This window comes from Apis laboriosa, unplaced genomic scaffold (genome assembly GCF_014066325.1).
Source record: "Apis laboriosa isolate Shangri-la unplaced genomic scaffold, ASM1406632v1 scaffold4_cov146, whole genome shotgun sequence".
Lineage (NCBI taxonomy): Eukaryota > Metazoa > Arthropoda > Insecta > Hymenoptera > Apidae > Apis > Apis laboriosa.
In genome coordinates this window covers 5562250-5578759 of record NW_025223501.1, presented here as the reverse complement: position 1 = coordinate 5578759, position 16510 = coordinate 5562250, and the positions used below count along the sequence as shown (strand labels likewise).

Here is a 16510-nt window from a genome sequence, read left to right as displayed (position 1 = left end):
TCTTCTACTCTTTAAAGAAACATATACAATTTATACATTTATAAATATATAAATGCAATGAAATGTATAACAAAATGGAAAAAAGTTCAAGTTGTTGTACAATGCAAAAAACATCAGAAAAATTATAATTTATATAAAAACGATATGCATTAAATAGAGGGAAAAAAAAAGATCTCATAATCAATAGATTAATTAAAACAGCTGATGTGATCTTAAATAAATAAATTTAAGGAAAAAATTAATAAAAAATTCATATTGCTAAAGTTAATATTTTAAGATTATTTAAGATTATTGATTGGCATTATTTTATATACTTTTTATATAAAGAAATAACGTATTTATATATTAAATTTAAAAAAGAAAAACATTTTTATTATATGATCTTTATATTTTTATATGATTTTTATAGAAATAAATATCTATAAGGTTATAAATAAATTTTAAAATTTGAGGATCTATTATAAATATTTTAAATATGAAATTCTATTTTAAATATGAAATTCTATTTTAAATATGAAATTCCTTGAACTTTATATACCTGATCCCTGAAAATGAATTCAAGTTTGAAGGAATCGAACCACGTTTGATAATCCAAAAAGAAAAAAGTTCTAATAGAATCATGCTCGAAGCGATCGAAATGTTTCAAAGTACATGTGTAATTATAATATACGCACTTTGAACTTCCAATAAATACACAAATGCTATCGATATAATTTTTTTCTCTTAGGTTAGTTAGGCACATCTGTTATCGTTCTTTTTTCGTTCTTCTACCTCCAACGTCAACTGAGAACTCACTTTCAACGCACTTTCATTATTTCTTTCTAGCAATAGGTATCCTCTTGAAAGTTTCGTATTCAATTGTATAATATGAATTTGAAAAATTGAAAAATTAGTCAAATTATTCCCTCTTTCAAGATACTTCTTTCTTACAACAATTTGCCACCAGGAGGAAATAAGTAATAATAACTGTTGACTCTGCAAATAACAAACTGAAACTGATCTACTCTTAATCCAACATAATATGGTATAAAATGGATGACGCAACATTTTTGCAACATTGCAAATTGCATTTTTTTAAATAAAATACGATGAAATAAAATGAATAGGAGGGAGTGGAAGGAAGAGAGATCAAGTAAAAAATATCCATAGAGAGTTTAAGTAATCCATGAATCTTTCGAAAATAAAATATAAAACAATTCTTGGACGAAATTACAATGTTAATTACGATAAATGATAATGATGCACATTTTGACTGCCATCATGATATATTTGTATAAAATAATATATGTACAAGCAGCAGAATGTTATATATATTATTGTTATGAATATATAAATATATAAATTGTATAATTTGATTGTATAATAAAATATATTTATATTTCGAAAATTATAAATACTAACTAAAATTTTATATTTATAATTTTTCTCAAAACTGTTTCAAAATTACATTTCAAAATGATTAGATCATACAACTGTATTATTATATTTATTACAATTATTATATTTGTTTACAATTGTGGATCAGTATTTTCCAACTTTCTTTGAATTGCAATATTTCCTTTTGTTTCATATTCAAATAACTTTTGGGATAAAATGAATTCAATAATTAATAGTATGTATGTAAATTTTGCGAACAAGTGACAATCTAATTTTTTTTACATATAGAGAATACGATATCTTAAAAATTCGTCTGGACTTGGAACAAACAACCATCTTTATCTTATGTTATCAAAAATTTGAAGACCTACGTCAACTAAATATATCCTGTTCATTTTTGTAAACATAATAACCTAAATAAATAATCTAAATCGTCTGACCACTGTTTTTGATCATTTTTTTTTTCTTTTTTTTGCGCGCCCGATAAGAATTTAGTCTCGATTGCACAACTTGCAATTAACGAGAATTTTTTTCATTCCTCTGATCTATTCCCGCAAAATACCTAATCAAATTAAAGATATATCTGCTTTCATATCGTTTTTACGATCAATCCTTGTAATTTTTTCATTTTCGATATATAATTTGATATTGTCCTTACGTTTATTTCTCGAAAGATTTCATTTACATAGAGGTATATATTGCGTATCGCAATATTATCGATTATATCAAATTTCACGATCCAACCAACGTTAAAAGCAATGCTAAGTTTCTGAAGAAAAATATCGTATGTAATTGCGATTGCGAGACAACAAATATCGACATCGCGAGATAACGATTATCGATATTTTATTACGAGAAAATTCATTCGATCGAACCTGTCTCGAGCATGCTCGCATTGACACTCATAAAAGTGAATGAACTTTCTCTGTGTCGAATGTGAATAAACTTCTTACTCTCGATGGATACGAATCTAAATCATTAATCCTTTTTGCTAATACGATTAAATATGGTGCTCACTCTTTTTCTATAATTCAAATTATTCGTAAATAAATATTCTATTTTACGTAACTGTATGTTTTAAACACAAAAATAGAAAATAATTTGCAAAAAGAAAATTAAATGGTAATTGATTTCATTATGTAATAACTTTTGAAATTCTCAATTTGAAAAGTTATGAATTAATATAACCGTCTATCCATTTTTTAAAACATTTTTTAAAAAATGATTTTGTAGAATCAAGTTACTATTTCATAGCTACTATTAATTATAATCTTAATCGATAATGTTATTTAAAATTTTTTTTCGATAAGTTCCTTCGAGAATGGAAAAAGATATTAAATAAATATTCTAATACATAAAAGTTAGTTGAAAGAAAGAAATTAACACTAATGATATAACACAATGTCAAAATCTGAGGTCATTCCAAAGAGTTTGCAAAACTATTTTAAAGGATAAATAAGTCTCTGACATCGGTATATCATCGTGATATTCGATATTCGAACATAATAATTTTATCATGAGTTCGCAAAGTTCGTTCATTGTTAGATTTCGTGTGTTATGTAACTTGGGTTATTGATCTCATCGAGTCTTCTTATTTATTCTTTTTAAAGCAAAAAAATAAATTATATGAATCTCTACAAATCTCAATTAAAGCAAAGCAAAGCAATAAAATTAATAATAATAATATCAGTTTGCTTTTTCATTCTTGTAATTTTTCTTCTAATCTAATGAGAATTTTTCGTTAGTCGAACAATGTTATCGTATGTATTATGCTATCTTTATTATCGATATTAATATTATTTTCTTAAAGTTATATATCTTTAATTTTTAAATTCATTCTCGTGTAATTCAATGTCTGACATTTCCTGTACTCGTAAATTAAATTTACATTTACGATCAATTAAAATTATTTATTTTGAAAAAAAGTTATTATTTTTCCAATAATTCATGGAAATGAAGTAAATCATTGTTGTTCTTTATAATTTGAATATCGTAATAATAAGTGTAAAGCGATAGATCGAAAATTAATTTTTTTAAGTATATTTTATTATATGAATTTATCAAAATGATTGATAAAAAGGAACGTTAATTTTAAAATAAATAATCAATTTATTATATTTACGCCAATTATTACTTGTGTACAGATAATGGGATCACGTACGAATTTTTAGCGGCAATTTTACAACAAATAATTCCTCCTCCAATAAATATTATTTTTAAATATATAACATTCATTCAAAATTATTCGTATTCGAAATTTATTCATATATATCCTCATAGATACTCCAATTAATTTATTTCTCATGATATTAATTAATTCTTTCGTCACGTATCAAATAATAATAGCTATTATTTATTAAAATATTCCTAATTTTATTAATTTTTACGTTAAAAAAATTAATTAATCAATTTTGAATTCACTCAAAATATGACTTTACTAGAAAAATTATTTTTAATACATTTTTGTATCGAATTGCGTAATTACATCGATCGAATCGTCTAAATTGCACCCTACCCTATCTTTATCAACGATTAAAAGAGAAAAAAAGCGTAAGATAAACCGTCTACTTTCACCACCCTCGCGACCTTACCCTAAATCGACCCGAACGATACACATTATCGATCTGTTTTATCGAAGTCCAACGATTTCGAATTCGAGTATATAAACTGGTGCCTGGCCCGGTCTCTTCCAACTACGGTTCAACGAATGATCGTGATCATGAAGGCCGGTTTCCTATTTTTCGCGAGTCTCTGCTTGCTTGCCCAGGCGGTGCCCAACAAAGTCGCCGACAAGACATATATCACCAGGCAGAAGAATATTTACGAACTCTTCTGGCACGTGGATCAACCGACCATTTACCATCCGGAACTCTACCAAAAGGCGCGCACTTTCAATCTCGTTGAAAATCTCGACAACTACAATGACAAAGTAAGTAAAAATAAATGAAGATTTTAACAAGCTTGAAGTATTTTAATAAGAATTGATAACAATTTGTTGGAGAATGATTTAAGACTAAGTAGAATTTGCTATTTTTTATTGAGTCAATGCACATATGTTAATATATAAGTATTTGGAGATCTTTGGAAACTCGATTCTTGAGCATGAAATAAAATGGAAAAATTGGTCAGTTGAGGCAATTGTTTATCAAGTTAAACAATTGAAATTGGCGTTCAATAAAGCAAAATGAATGAAATTATTCTAAACAGAATAAAATTATTTTAAACAAATAAATTATTAATAATAATAAATATTAATAATTATTTATTAATAATAAATAAGTTTTAACTGGTATTTTTTGCGTATCAATTTTTACCTTCTAGAGAATATATTAACACTGTGAACACAGAGTAAGGTTTAAACTATACAAAAATACTGTTGCTTATGCCAGAATGTATATAACGCATATTATAAAAATTATTATTAATATTCCCTATATTACAACCAATTATCGATTATACGTATAGAAAAATATTGTTTAATGAATCAAGAATCATTGAAATACTTGTGTTTCTGAACATTTGATACCAATAAAATATCCTATATCATCATGAAATTACTGTAAACGAAAGTTTTTTTTCTTCTTTTTCATTTTTGAGTCTGCAATTCTTTTTTCTTGTTTAATAATAGGAAGCGGTGAACGAGTTCATGCAACTCTTGAAACATGGAATGCTTCCACGTGGCCAAGTGTTCACGATGATGAACAAGGAAATGCGCCACCAAGCTGTGGTGCTTTTCCGTCTTCTGTACAGCGCCAAAACATTCGACGTGTTCTATAACACAGCTGTCTGGGCCAGATTCAACGTAAACGAACAAATGTACGTGTATGCGTTAAGCGTAGCCGTGATCCACCGTCTTGATACCAGATTGATGAAATTGCCGCCATTATACGAGGTGATGCCACATTTATTCTTCAATGATGACGTCATGCAGAGAGCTTACAACATCGCCATGGGTGACACAGGTTGGCTATGCAGAAATTTTTTATTTTTTATTTTTATTTTTATATACAAATATATATGGTAAACTTTGAACGAGTGATTAAAAGAAATTTGATGAACACTCGTAGAGTGATAAAATTGAAATTTAATCGATGAAAATTCTTGTTTAATTTTGAAACTTTAGTAAGATAGAAAGTTTCATTCGAATTCTTTCAATTCTGAGTTCTGTACGACTCAACAAAAATTTCAAGTTTAATGAACAGAGATATTTATCAATCTTTAGCCTGTATACGTGATTTTGTCCAATTTTAGAAAATTTGGGAATTGAAAAATTTGGATGAAAAATATTTTTATCGATTTTATTTGAATTTTTTCAAATAAAATTTTGAACGTATATCTATTCTTATATGATTTAACCAAATTGTCTTGAAGACAATGAATAGAATATATTTAGATCGTTTCGAAAACTTATTTAACTTTAATCAATAATGAGTCTATTAAATATTATTTAATATTATAATTTTATAATATATAATCTTCTATTCTTTCTTTTATTCGTATATTTAAGAATAAATTTTCGCAAAATGCAAAATTTATAGCACATGCGAAATAAAATTAATTAATTAATTCTTTATGAAAGAAAGAAACAGGTTAATTTTTGAAATTAAAAAAATTATTTATAAAAATTTTCTTTCATTTTTAATAGTTGACATGAAGAGGACTTATAACAATATCGATTATTACTTACTTGCGGCGAATTACACCGGATGGTACTTGACCAGACACAACGTACCCGAGCAGAGATTAAACTACTTCACCGAAGATGTTGGCCTTAACCATTTCTACTTCATGTTCAACCACAATTTTCCACCTTTCATGCTTTCAAACTCGCTCAACTTTCCACAAATTCGCGGTGAATTCTATTTCTTCCTCCATAAGCAGCTATTGAATAGGTACGTTACTTTACCAACCAAAGAATAAAATATTTTTATAGAAAGTTTCAACTTTCCTGCAAATGTGAAAAATAATATTCTCTCTGTAAGAAGCATAATACAACGACATCTACGAATTAAAATTCATATCGTAGATACTACCTTGAGAGACTTAGTAACGACATGGGTGAGGTTAGTTACGTGAGCCTAGATCATCCCATACCGACTGGATACTATCCCACCATGAGATTCCGCAATGGACTTGCCTTCCCTCAGAGGGAAACTGGTGCTATGGTTCCACTCCATATGCAGAAATATGTTCAAGTAAACACGTTTCTAAATATTAATAATAATATTATGAGATAAATTGACGAGAGAATAATTATTTCATTCAAATTCTATGTTATAGATGATCCACGATCTCCATACCAGAATCTCAACCGCCATCGATCTTGGCTACGTTGTAGACGCGTACGGCAACCACGTCAGCTTGTACACGAAGCAAGGACTGAACGTTCTTGGTAACGTCGTTCAAGGTAACGCAGACAGCGTTAATGTACAATTATACGGACAATTGGACCAGCTCGTGAGAAAAGTCTTCGGTTTCGGTTACGAATCCAATGTCAAATATCAAGTCGTACCATCCGCTCTTCAAATGTGGTCTACCAGCTTGAGGGATCCCGTATTCTTCAGCATCTACAAGACCATCGTTGATTATTATCACAAGTACGTGTTATTCCTCTATGAGATCTCACGTTGTTCAATTCATTAATTTCCATTGCACTAAAAAAAAAAAAAAAAAAAAAATTACAATTAATCGAAAGCATACGCATTCTTATTATAGATACAAAGAGAACCTTCCGAAGTACACCACGGAAGAATTAAACTTCCCAGGTGTAAGCATCGAGTCCGTGTCCGTGGACAAACTCACCACTTATTTTGATCATTTCGAGTCCTTGTTAAACAATGGAGTGTCGGTTCAAAGTCACACAAAAGCCAAGAACACCATAATCAAAGCTCGACAATACAGGCTGAACCACAAACCTTTCACCTATCACATCATCGTGAACAGCGACAAAAACATCAAAGGTGTAGTCCGTATCTTCCTTGGACCGAAATACGACGAGTTCGGTCATGAAGTTGACCTCGTGCACAATTATATGAACTTCATGCAGTTGGACGAGTTCGTGGTTAACCGTACGTATCATCTTTATTGTTTACAAATTATACAAATAAGAACAGTTTTTCTTGTATCTGTTACGTGTATTCTATTGTTGGAAAGAAGTGCCAAGAAATAATGAATGCGGTTAAAACATGTTTATTTTGACATGAATTTTTCTTTCTAATGTGCTATTTATAGAGAAGTTTTTATAGAGAAGCAATTTTTTTATATAATTTTATAGTTGAAAATAATTATGTGTTACTTTTACAAAAAGATTCCTCTATTTTATATATTAATAATCTTCTAGTAGCTTGTGATATCAGAAAGCTAAAAAATAATTAAAATTTCGAATAAAATTACTTTAAGTAATAATTTTATTAGTTATTATAGTTGATCCACTTACGGTTATTCTATATATACTCTAAATAATAAATTGTCGAAGTAACTTCAATCGTTAAAATTTTGTCCATTTACTCTAAAGTATTCTACTCTAAAGTAATTTTTATCAAGGATAAAAATAGTCAATTCTTTGCCATCCCTCGAAACTTTTTTTTCATCAGAACACTCGTTACTCCTTTCAGCACCTAACTTTTGAGCAATTTTCCTTTCACGAGAACAGAACTCACTCATTCAACGCTTTCGATTTTTATTCGCAGTGAAAAGCGGAAGCAACACGATCGAGAGAAATAGCCACGAATCCATCTTCGTCGTCCCCGACGAAGTTCCCAGTGATGTGCTGTACAACAGGCTGGTGGTCAGCGAGGACGGTAACGAGTCCTTCAAGTATTCTTCGCAGCCTTACGGCTTCCCTGAGAGGCTTCTTCTGCCCAAGGGCAAGAAAGAAGGTATGCCGTACAATCTGCTCGTGGTCGTTTCGCCATTCGACGAGTTGAACGTCGTCCAAATAGACTCCCCTGTATGGGGCCGCAACATTTACGACGGACGTCCTATGGGCTTCCCTCTGGACAAGCCTGTCGATCCTTTGCTTTTCGCCCTGTCCAATATCCACGTCACGGAGGTCCTCGTTCATCATAGGGAGATGGAAGAGTTGAACGTTGCCCTGTAAACGTGTAGAATTTAATACGTAGATTCAATCTTTCTTTCCTTTACTTTTTTCTTTTTTAAATTATTTGGAGTAGAAAAAAAAAAAAAATTCGTTTAAACGAGAAAGGAAGAGAGATGTAGAGAGAAAAAAGAGATGTACGAACGAAATAAAAAGATATGAAAATTATAAATTTTTTTTTTAATTCTTGCGCTCCTGTTATCCCACCACGTGGAAGAAATTATATATTTATAAATATTTATAAATATTTATAAATTATTATTATATTATTATATTATTGTTATATTTATAAATTATTATTATATTATTATATTATTAAATATTTATAAATTATTATTTATAAATAATTAAGTCATTTGTTATTTGTTAATAACAAGCATATGGAAAATTTGTATTTTTGCAGAAAGGTATTAGAGTTCGAGGTGAGTTATGAGTTAGAGATAATTTATAAGTAACTCTTTTAAATTTCGTGTTATTAATTTATCTGTAAAAATTGATTAAAAAAAAAAAAGTTTGAACAACAGATAAACATTATCTAATATTAATTTTAAACGTGATAAACATTTATATTTCATATTATTTGAAAGAAAATGTGCAATTAAAACAATGAACAAGAAACAAATCAAACAAATAAAACAAATAAAAAAGGATACGTTAATTGCAAAAATGATTTTTATTTATATTTAAATGTTCTAAAAATTAAGATATTTTTTAATTTAATTAATCATTATAATTAATCATCGTTTCGACGATAGTATAAATTAAAGATTATTAATTATTAAATTTTCAATAATTAAAAGATCAAATTATTAGTATACGTATATGCAAGGATCTAATAAATTGAATATCCATCGGTACGACAAAACAACAGCTGTGCAGACAAGAGGATTTCATTTCCGGCATAAATCACATCGAAATTATCATCAGGAGACAATAGTATCCCTTGACTATAGTGAATTATTAACCAATACAGGCTGATAATGGGAAGAAAACTGTGATCTCGAGTAAGAGCAAGTGTTTCGCACGATAATTGCAATCGAGCAACGATAAAACGTTTTTATATATTCTTTATATATTCTTATATGTATCTTAATGTTGTAATGATATATGATTACGAGAAAATATTTACAACATAAATAGTTACGCAGCGATAAAGATAAAACCAATCCTGTATATTTATATATGTGTGCTTTAACTTTTGATTTAAAAAAATCAGGATCATTGTCAATTTTTAATATTTTTCGTATTTTTTTTTTTTTTTTTTTTTAGTAAAATTTAACAACAGAATTAACAGAATTTTTATCAATTATTGATACATTTCACGCATATCGATAATTTATACATCATGACACGTTAAATCTTATTATTCTTTGTTATAGTTTCATGCGAGTCGATATGAATCCAATTGAAAATATTTGAAATTTATTTGAAACATTTATGCGTACGTATCACCACATTTAAAGAAAAAAATTCTGGACGTTTAATAAAATCATCAAAAAATAAAAGATAAAAAGTAAGTTGCTATAATTAAAGCAAAAGGAGAGAGTAAATCGAATTATTCGTATGAATGTATACGTGTATTTTAGTGATTAATAAAAATAATAATAAAATTTAAATATTGTGTCTAATAAATTTCATAAATTCAATCTAATAAATTTTACTAAAAACATGAAAAATTGAAAATTGCAAGTGATTCTAATTTTTTGGTCAAGGATTGCATATTATATCCAAATTTATCATCTCTGCTTACAATATCGATATTCTTTATTTTTTTTTTTTTCAATGTTTTTATAAATTCTTATTTTTCTATGTAATTATTTTTACGTAAAACACAATATAATTCTGTGAATTTGTACTTTTTTTCGTGAATACAATATTCGATGAATTTGGATTTTATTTTCTTAATTTTAAAAGAGTCTTTTTAATATTTAATATTATCATTTAATATTATATTAAAAATGTATAAATATATAATTAAGTTATTAATTATAAAATCAAACGAAGATAAAAAACTATGTAAAGTTATAGATTGTTATTGGGCTATTCTTATCCCATGATGATATTGACTTGCAGTAAACATAATAATTGTTATTCGATTTTAGTATCGAGAAGTTGTATAATAATTCTCTTTATCTTTCAAAAAATTTATTTTTCAATCGACTTATCGACATTATCTTGTGATTATTTTATTCCTCTTAATTTAAATCGCATAAAAAATAATCTTCATTGACCTTCGCTGTCATGTAACTTTATTTTACGAAAATGTATAATTACATGCATATCCTTATTAAAACTTTAAAATTTTGTCTAAAATTTATTTCATATGAAATTTATTTTTCCTTCGTATCGTCGATATAAATTTTATTCGACGAAAGTTACGATTCGAAATTAATAACAATTATTCATCGAATAATTGACACGAATTAAAAATCATCAAGATACTTCAATAAGATACTTTTATAAACGTAATTATCTTAAAAATTAATCTCATTCGTAATAAACGAAAATATAATTTTTTTTTTCGTCCAATTACAAGTTATAAACGTTCACGTTTTATCTATATGGATTAACAATGTAGCTTAAACTAAATTATAGTTCCACATATGGTATTATTCATCCAACATAAAAAAATCAACTAAAGGATTACAAATTTTATCGATCAAATGGAAATTTACGTTATTTGATTTGGTAAATGGGAAATCGAAAAAGCAAATGGAACAACGAGGGAGAAAGAATCGAGAGGGAGGGGATGAGAGTATGAGGGTATAAGAGTAGCCACGCTTCAAGCATCTCCACTCTCAGATTCTGTGGTTTTCATCTTCTCGAAAATATGTTTATACCGTCACAAGTGTGGCTGGTTGGCTTATTGGCCTTCAGTTTAGTCGGTGCAGAATATTACGACACGAAAACAGCGGACAAGGACTTCCTGTTAAAACAGAAGAAGGTGTACAATCTGCTTTATCGCATCGCTCAACCAGCTTTGGCGAACATTACATGGTATAATGAGGGTCAAGCATGGAACATAGAAGCTAACATTGATTCGTACACTAATGCGGTGAGTAATCGTAAAAATTAAACAGAATGAATCGCAATCTCTTCGATCAAATGTTATTCCTAAATGTTTATAACATTTTAAAAATTATTCTATGATTAAGTAAAAAAATAAGAAGCTTTTAAATTTTAAAATTCTGAATTTTGCCAAGTGATAGTTTCATTCATAAAAATACATTTAGAAAGATATAAAAAAAGTTTGCCAAAATTATTGGCAAAATAATATATAAATATATAAAGAACGTTTTAAAAATTATACTCGTGAATTTTCAGGCTGCAGTAAAAGAATTCCTTTCGATATACAAACATGGAATGCTTCCACGTGGAGAATTATTTTCTCTCTATTATCCGCAACTTCTTAGGGAAATGATAGCTTTGTTCAAATTGTTTTACCATGCGAGAGATTTCGAAATTTTCTTCAAGACAGCTCTCTGGGCGAAAAATAACATAAACGAGGCGCAATACGTATACGCTTTGTACAGCGCCGTGATCAGAAGGCCGGATACCAAATTCATTCAATTGCCACCAATCTACGAGATATGCCCTTATTTCTTCTTCAATTCAGAAGTATTGCAGAAAGCTAACCACGCTCTGATTTTTGGGAAATTAGGTAATATATACGTTTTTGTTTTTAATAATTTTCGAAAAGTTTATACGAAATTTTCTTCAATTGTACAAGATGAATGATGATTCTCTTTGATTAATTAACTCGTTCGTAATGTTGTTGCTTCTTAAAAGTGATTCTATAATCATCGAAAAACAATGCTTATACAATTTTTTTTTGGAATTTTAACTTTGCAAAGGAATAATTTTATATATTAGTAGAATCTTTGACAAATATTTTATTCCAATATTTCCAATATTTTATTCAAATATGTAGAAAAATTGAAATAATAAAATATTCTAATTTTTTTTCGTTTAAAGTTTCGAATCTTTTAAATAAAGATTCGAAGAATTATTTTACGTATAAATAATTAAAATGATAAAAATAAGTAGATATATATAATTACATTTTTATCTCAATAAATATTAATTTTATAAAAAACATTTTCCTCTTTTCAATACAATATACAAAATAAAAATTACGAATTCTGTCACATTTTTGGTTATGTCAAACAACAAAATATTCAAATACTACTATATTCGTGATCGAAATTATTTGATTCCAGACACAAAAACAACTGGGGAGTACAAAGAATACATAATTCCAGCAAACTATTCGGGCTGGTATCTGAATCACGATTACAACTTGGAGAATAAACTAAATTACTTTATCGAAGATATCGGGTTGAATACTTACTACTTCTTTTTGCGTCAAGCATTCCCATTCTGGTTACCATCGAAGGAATACGATTTGCCGGATTATCGTGGTGAAGAATACTTATATAGCCACAAACTATTGTTGAACAGATATTATTTAGAAAGGCTTTCCAATGATTTACCTTATCTCGAGGAGTTCGACTGGCAGAAACCATTCTATCCTGGTTATTATCCTACCATGACTTATTCTAATGGATTACCATTCCCCCAAAGGCCGATCTGGAGCAACTTACCCATCTACAAATACAAATACATCAGGGTAATCAAAAAAATTCGAGTGTTTCTAGATTTTTTTAACAAGAATTATTCTATCAATATTTAGATTATTAAATGATTGAATATTATCCAGAAATGTGAGAACATCCGTTAACTAAAGATTCCTGAGATAATTTTAAGAAATTATTTCCTTTTTTCCATTTTCCTTTTTTTTCTTATTAACAAAAAATATTAACCAATCACAAAGCATGTAACCTAATCGAATAGCGTTGGCTATGTGTGGCCGAGTATGAACAAATCCAAACAACAAATATCGAAGAAAATACGTTCTTATCGAAAATTATATCGAATTATATCACAAACAATGAATAACTATACATGATTAGGCCAATGTTAATAAAACTGTAACGAAAATTTTCACAAAGAAAAACATTGCTTGAAATTACCTCAAGAATTTTCCAGTTAATGAATACATTTTTGAGATAGCCTGTATATAAAGAATATGTTAATATATACGCATACTCTAGAAATCATTCGATCAATCCGGTTAAAGCAATTTTAATTTCATTGAAGGAAATTATGAACAAGGAATCGAGAATATCGGCAGCAATCGATTCTGGTTATATTCTGAATAACGATGGAAAGTGGCATAATATTTATAGCGAGAAAGGTTTAAACATTCTTGGAAATATAATCGAAGGTAATGCCGATTCGTACAACAATGAATTCTACGGTAGCATCGATACCCTCGCGAGGAAAATCCTTGGTTACAATTTAGAAGCAGCAAGCAAGTATCAAATTGTTCCTAGCGCCTTGGAAATTTTCTCCACATCTATGAAAGATCCCGCATTCTATCGAATCTATAAAAGAATAACTGATTATTATCATAGGTAATTAATTTTAATTTCTTTTAATAATTTTAATTCTACAATATATCCTATAATTTTAAATAAATTTAACAATAATAAATTATTAAATCTAAATATATTATTTCTTATATCATTTTTCAGAATTTTTAACGAAGAAAAAAATAAGATCATTTTAAAAAGAAAATCGTTTTAATTTGTAATGAAAGAACATAATATTTTATATCGATTTAATATTATGTTTGTTTCCAGCTACAAAATGCATCAGAAACCGTACAATAAAGATGAAATTATTTATCCCAACTTGAAAATCGAATCTTTTACCGTGGATAAACTGATTACGTACTTTGAACAATTTGATACAACGATCAACAATGGATTGTTACTTGAAGAGCAAAGAAACGATAATAAATTGTTTTTAATTAAAATTAGACAGTATCGTTTAAATCACAAACCATTTAACTTCCATATTACTATTAATTCTGATAAACCAATGAAAGCAGTCATTAGAATTTTTATCGGACCAAAATACGATTCGCATCACAAACTGATCGAAATTCCAGAAGATCTGAAATACTTTTACGAAATTGACAATTGGATGCTAGATTGTAAGTTTGTTCATTTTTACTTCTCTCTATCAATTTCATTTATTTATTCAATTATAAAAAAAAGAATTAAAATAATAACTTTCATATTCTCTTTATAATTATTTTTTATATTATTTTCAACAGTGAATTCCGGTTTGAACAAAATTACACGTAACAGTTTAGATTGTTTTTTCACGATGAATGATCTAGAACCGAGCGAGATATTCTATGAAAAGATCGAAACGTCTCTCAATAGTGACAAACCATTCACTTACAATGAAAGAATTTTTGGATTCCCAGGAAGATTGTTATTGCCCAGGGGCAAAAAGGAAGGAATGCCATTCCAACTGTTTTTATATGTTAGTCCAGTCTCTTCGGAATATAATCAATACAATTCGAGAATATGGGGTGATTACAAATTTGACAAGAGACCGTTTGGTTTCCCGTTAGACAAACCTCTTTATAATTTCAATTATGATGGGTCTAATATGTTGTTCAAAGATATTCTTATTTATCACAAGGATGAATTTGATATGAATATTACTTATTAATTATTTTCTCTTTTCATTTGTATCTTTCGCGTTTATTTTTATAATATTATAATTTTGTAATAAATGTTTGCTTCTTTTATCTCCCAATATATTTTATTTTGTTCATCTTTTTATATGTAGATGCGTATATTTTTATATCGAATATAAAATTATAACATATAAATAAATAAAGAAATAATTAATAAATAAATAAGTAGATTATTAAATGAAGATTATAAATAAATGAATAATTATTATAATATAATATATAATATATAAAAAATGTTAAATTAATATATATTAAATATTAATTTAAAATGTTAGAATAAGTAATTGATACTATTCTGCGTATTAATAGAATTTATTCAAATGTTTGATTCCAATAATTTATTATGAAAATTTCAGAAAAAATTTTACTCAAATTTAGTTTTATATAGCTATAATTCTTATGTTAAAAATAATTGACTATCTATAATATATAATAATAATTAGCTAATGTTATCTTTTAAAAATTAAAATATATTTGATTTTGAGAAATGTTGAATGTGTGTTTAATTAACGTACCTTATTTGTGATCGTCAATCGTCAACATGTCAAAAGCAAATATAAACTAATAATGGAAAAAAAATGGAAGTAAAATTAAAATAAAAATTGAAGATTAGCGCCATCTCTAGAGTGCCATGGATGAAACAAAATATAGATGAGAGTAAATAATAAAAAAGAAAAGAGATAAGTTAAGAATTGAGGATTAGCGCTGTCTTTTGAGTACTTTTAGAAAGGGGATTCTTTAAAGAAATATTTTTCATACTCGAGAGTAGTATAGATGTTAGTATAGATGATTAATTCTTATTATATACTTTTCTATTTTTTTTTTTTTTTGTATTTAATTTTCATATTCTGAAGATTACGTTAATTTCAATATTTTTATTTTATCTTTGTCTTTCTTTCATTATTCGCTCTTCTTATTTATATTTATTCTGCAAAATTTATGCATTTATTTCAACAATTTCGATATCACATTAATTTCAAATTGTTTTTTAAAATAAAATTATAATAGAAATACATAGCTATACATTCTGACTATATTATATTAAATATTATATATACGGATTGATGTTCTCTATTATTTATACATAGATACACATTATTTTTAAATATATGTGAAATAGATCTTTCTGTGCTTTCACAATCGATATTTTAAAATTATTTTAACATTAAACATAAAATTTTATAATATTTTAGATCTATTATTTCTGCATTTCATTCAAAGTTTTATATTAAATATTAACTAATCGAACTTTTTATAAATGTTTTATTTGTGAGTAAAATATAATATTTAATATATTTATAATGATAATATTTAATATTTAATAATTATAATTTTATTTAATTTTATTTAAATAAAAATATCCATATTTTTTTAAAAATTCGAGTTAAATATTTTTCTTTATGATATAATCTTTCATA

At 27.2% G+C, this 16510-nt stretch overlaps 1 protein-coding gene across 1 annotated transcript; it reads left to right on the top strand.

Annotated features, from left to right (window-relative positions):
* Positions 1–5008: 5008 nt before the first annotated feature.
* Positions 5009–15151, top strand: LOC122717005 (arylphorin subunit alpha-like). Its single transcript, XM_043940634.1, has 12 exons — positions 5009–5339; positions 6023–6269; positions 6404–6572; positions 6658–6974; positions 7093–7445; positions 8067–8472; positions 11261–11528; positions 11798–12134; positions 12694–13103; positions 13634–13950; positions 14179–14534; positions 14658–15151. The coding sequence occupies exons 1-12, from the start codon at positions 5024–5026 to the stop codon at positions 15062–15064; spliced, it is 3903 nt and encodes a 1300-aa protein (XP_043796569.1). The 5' UTR covers positions 5009–5023; the 3' UTR covers positions 15065–15151.
* Positions 15152–16510: the final 1359 nt, after the last annotated feature.

What these genes read in the sequence shown, in the direction of transcription:
- LOC122717005 (XM_043940634.1), top strand. Translation starts at nt 5,024, where the DNA reads ATGCAACTCTTGAAACATGGAATGCTTCCACGTGGCCAAGTGTTCACG. An exon ending in CATCGCCATGGGTGACACAG is followed by an intron (nt 5,340 to 6,022) that starts GTTGGCTATGCA and finishes CATTTTTAATAG; the next exon opens with TTGACATGAAGAGGACTTAT. An exon ending in TGACAATTGGATGCTAGATT is followed by an intron (nt 14,535 to 14,657) that starts GTAAGTTTGTTC and finishes TATTTTCAACAG; the next exon opens with TGAATTCCGGTTTGAACAAA.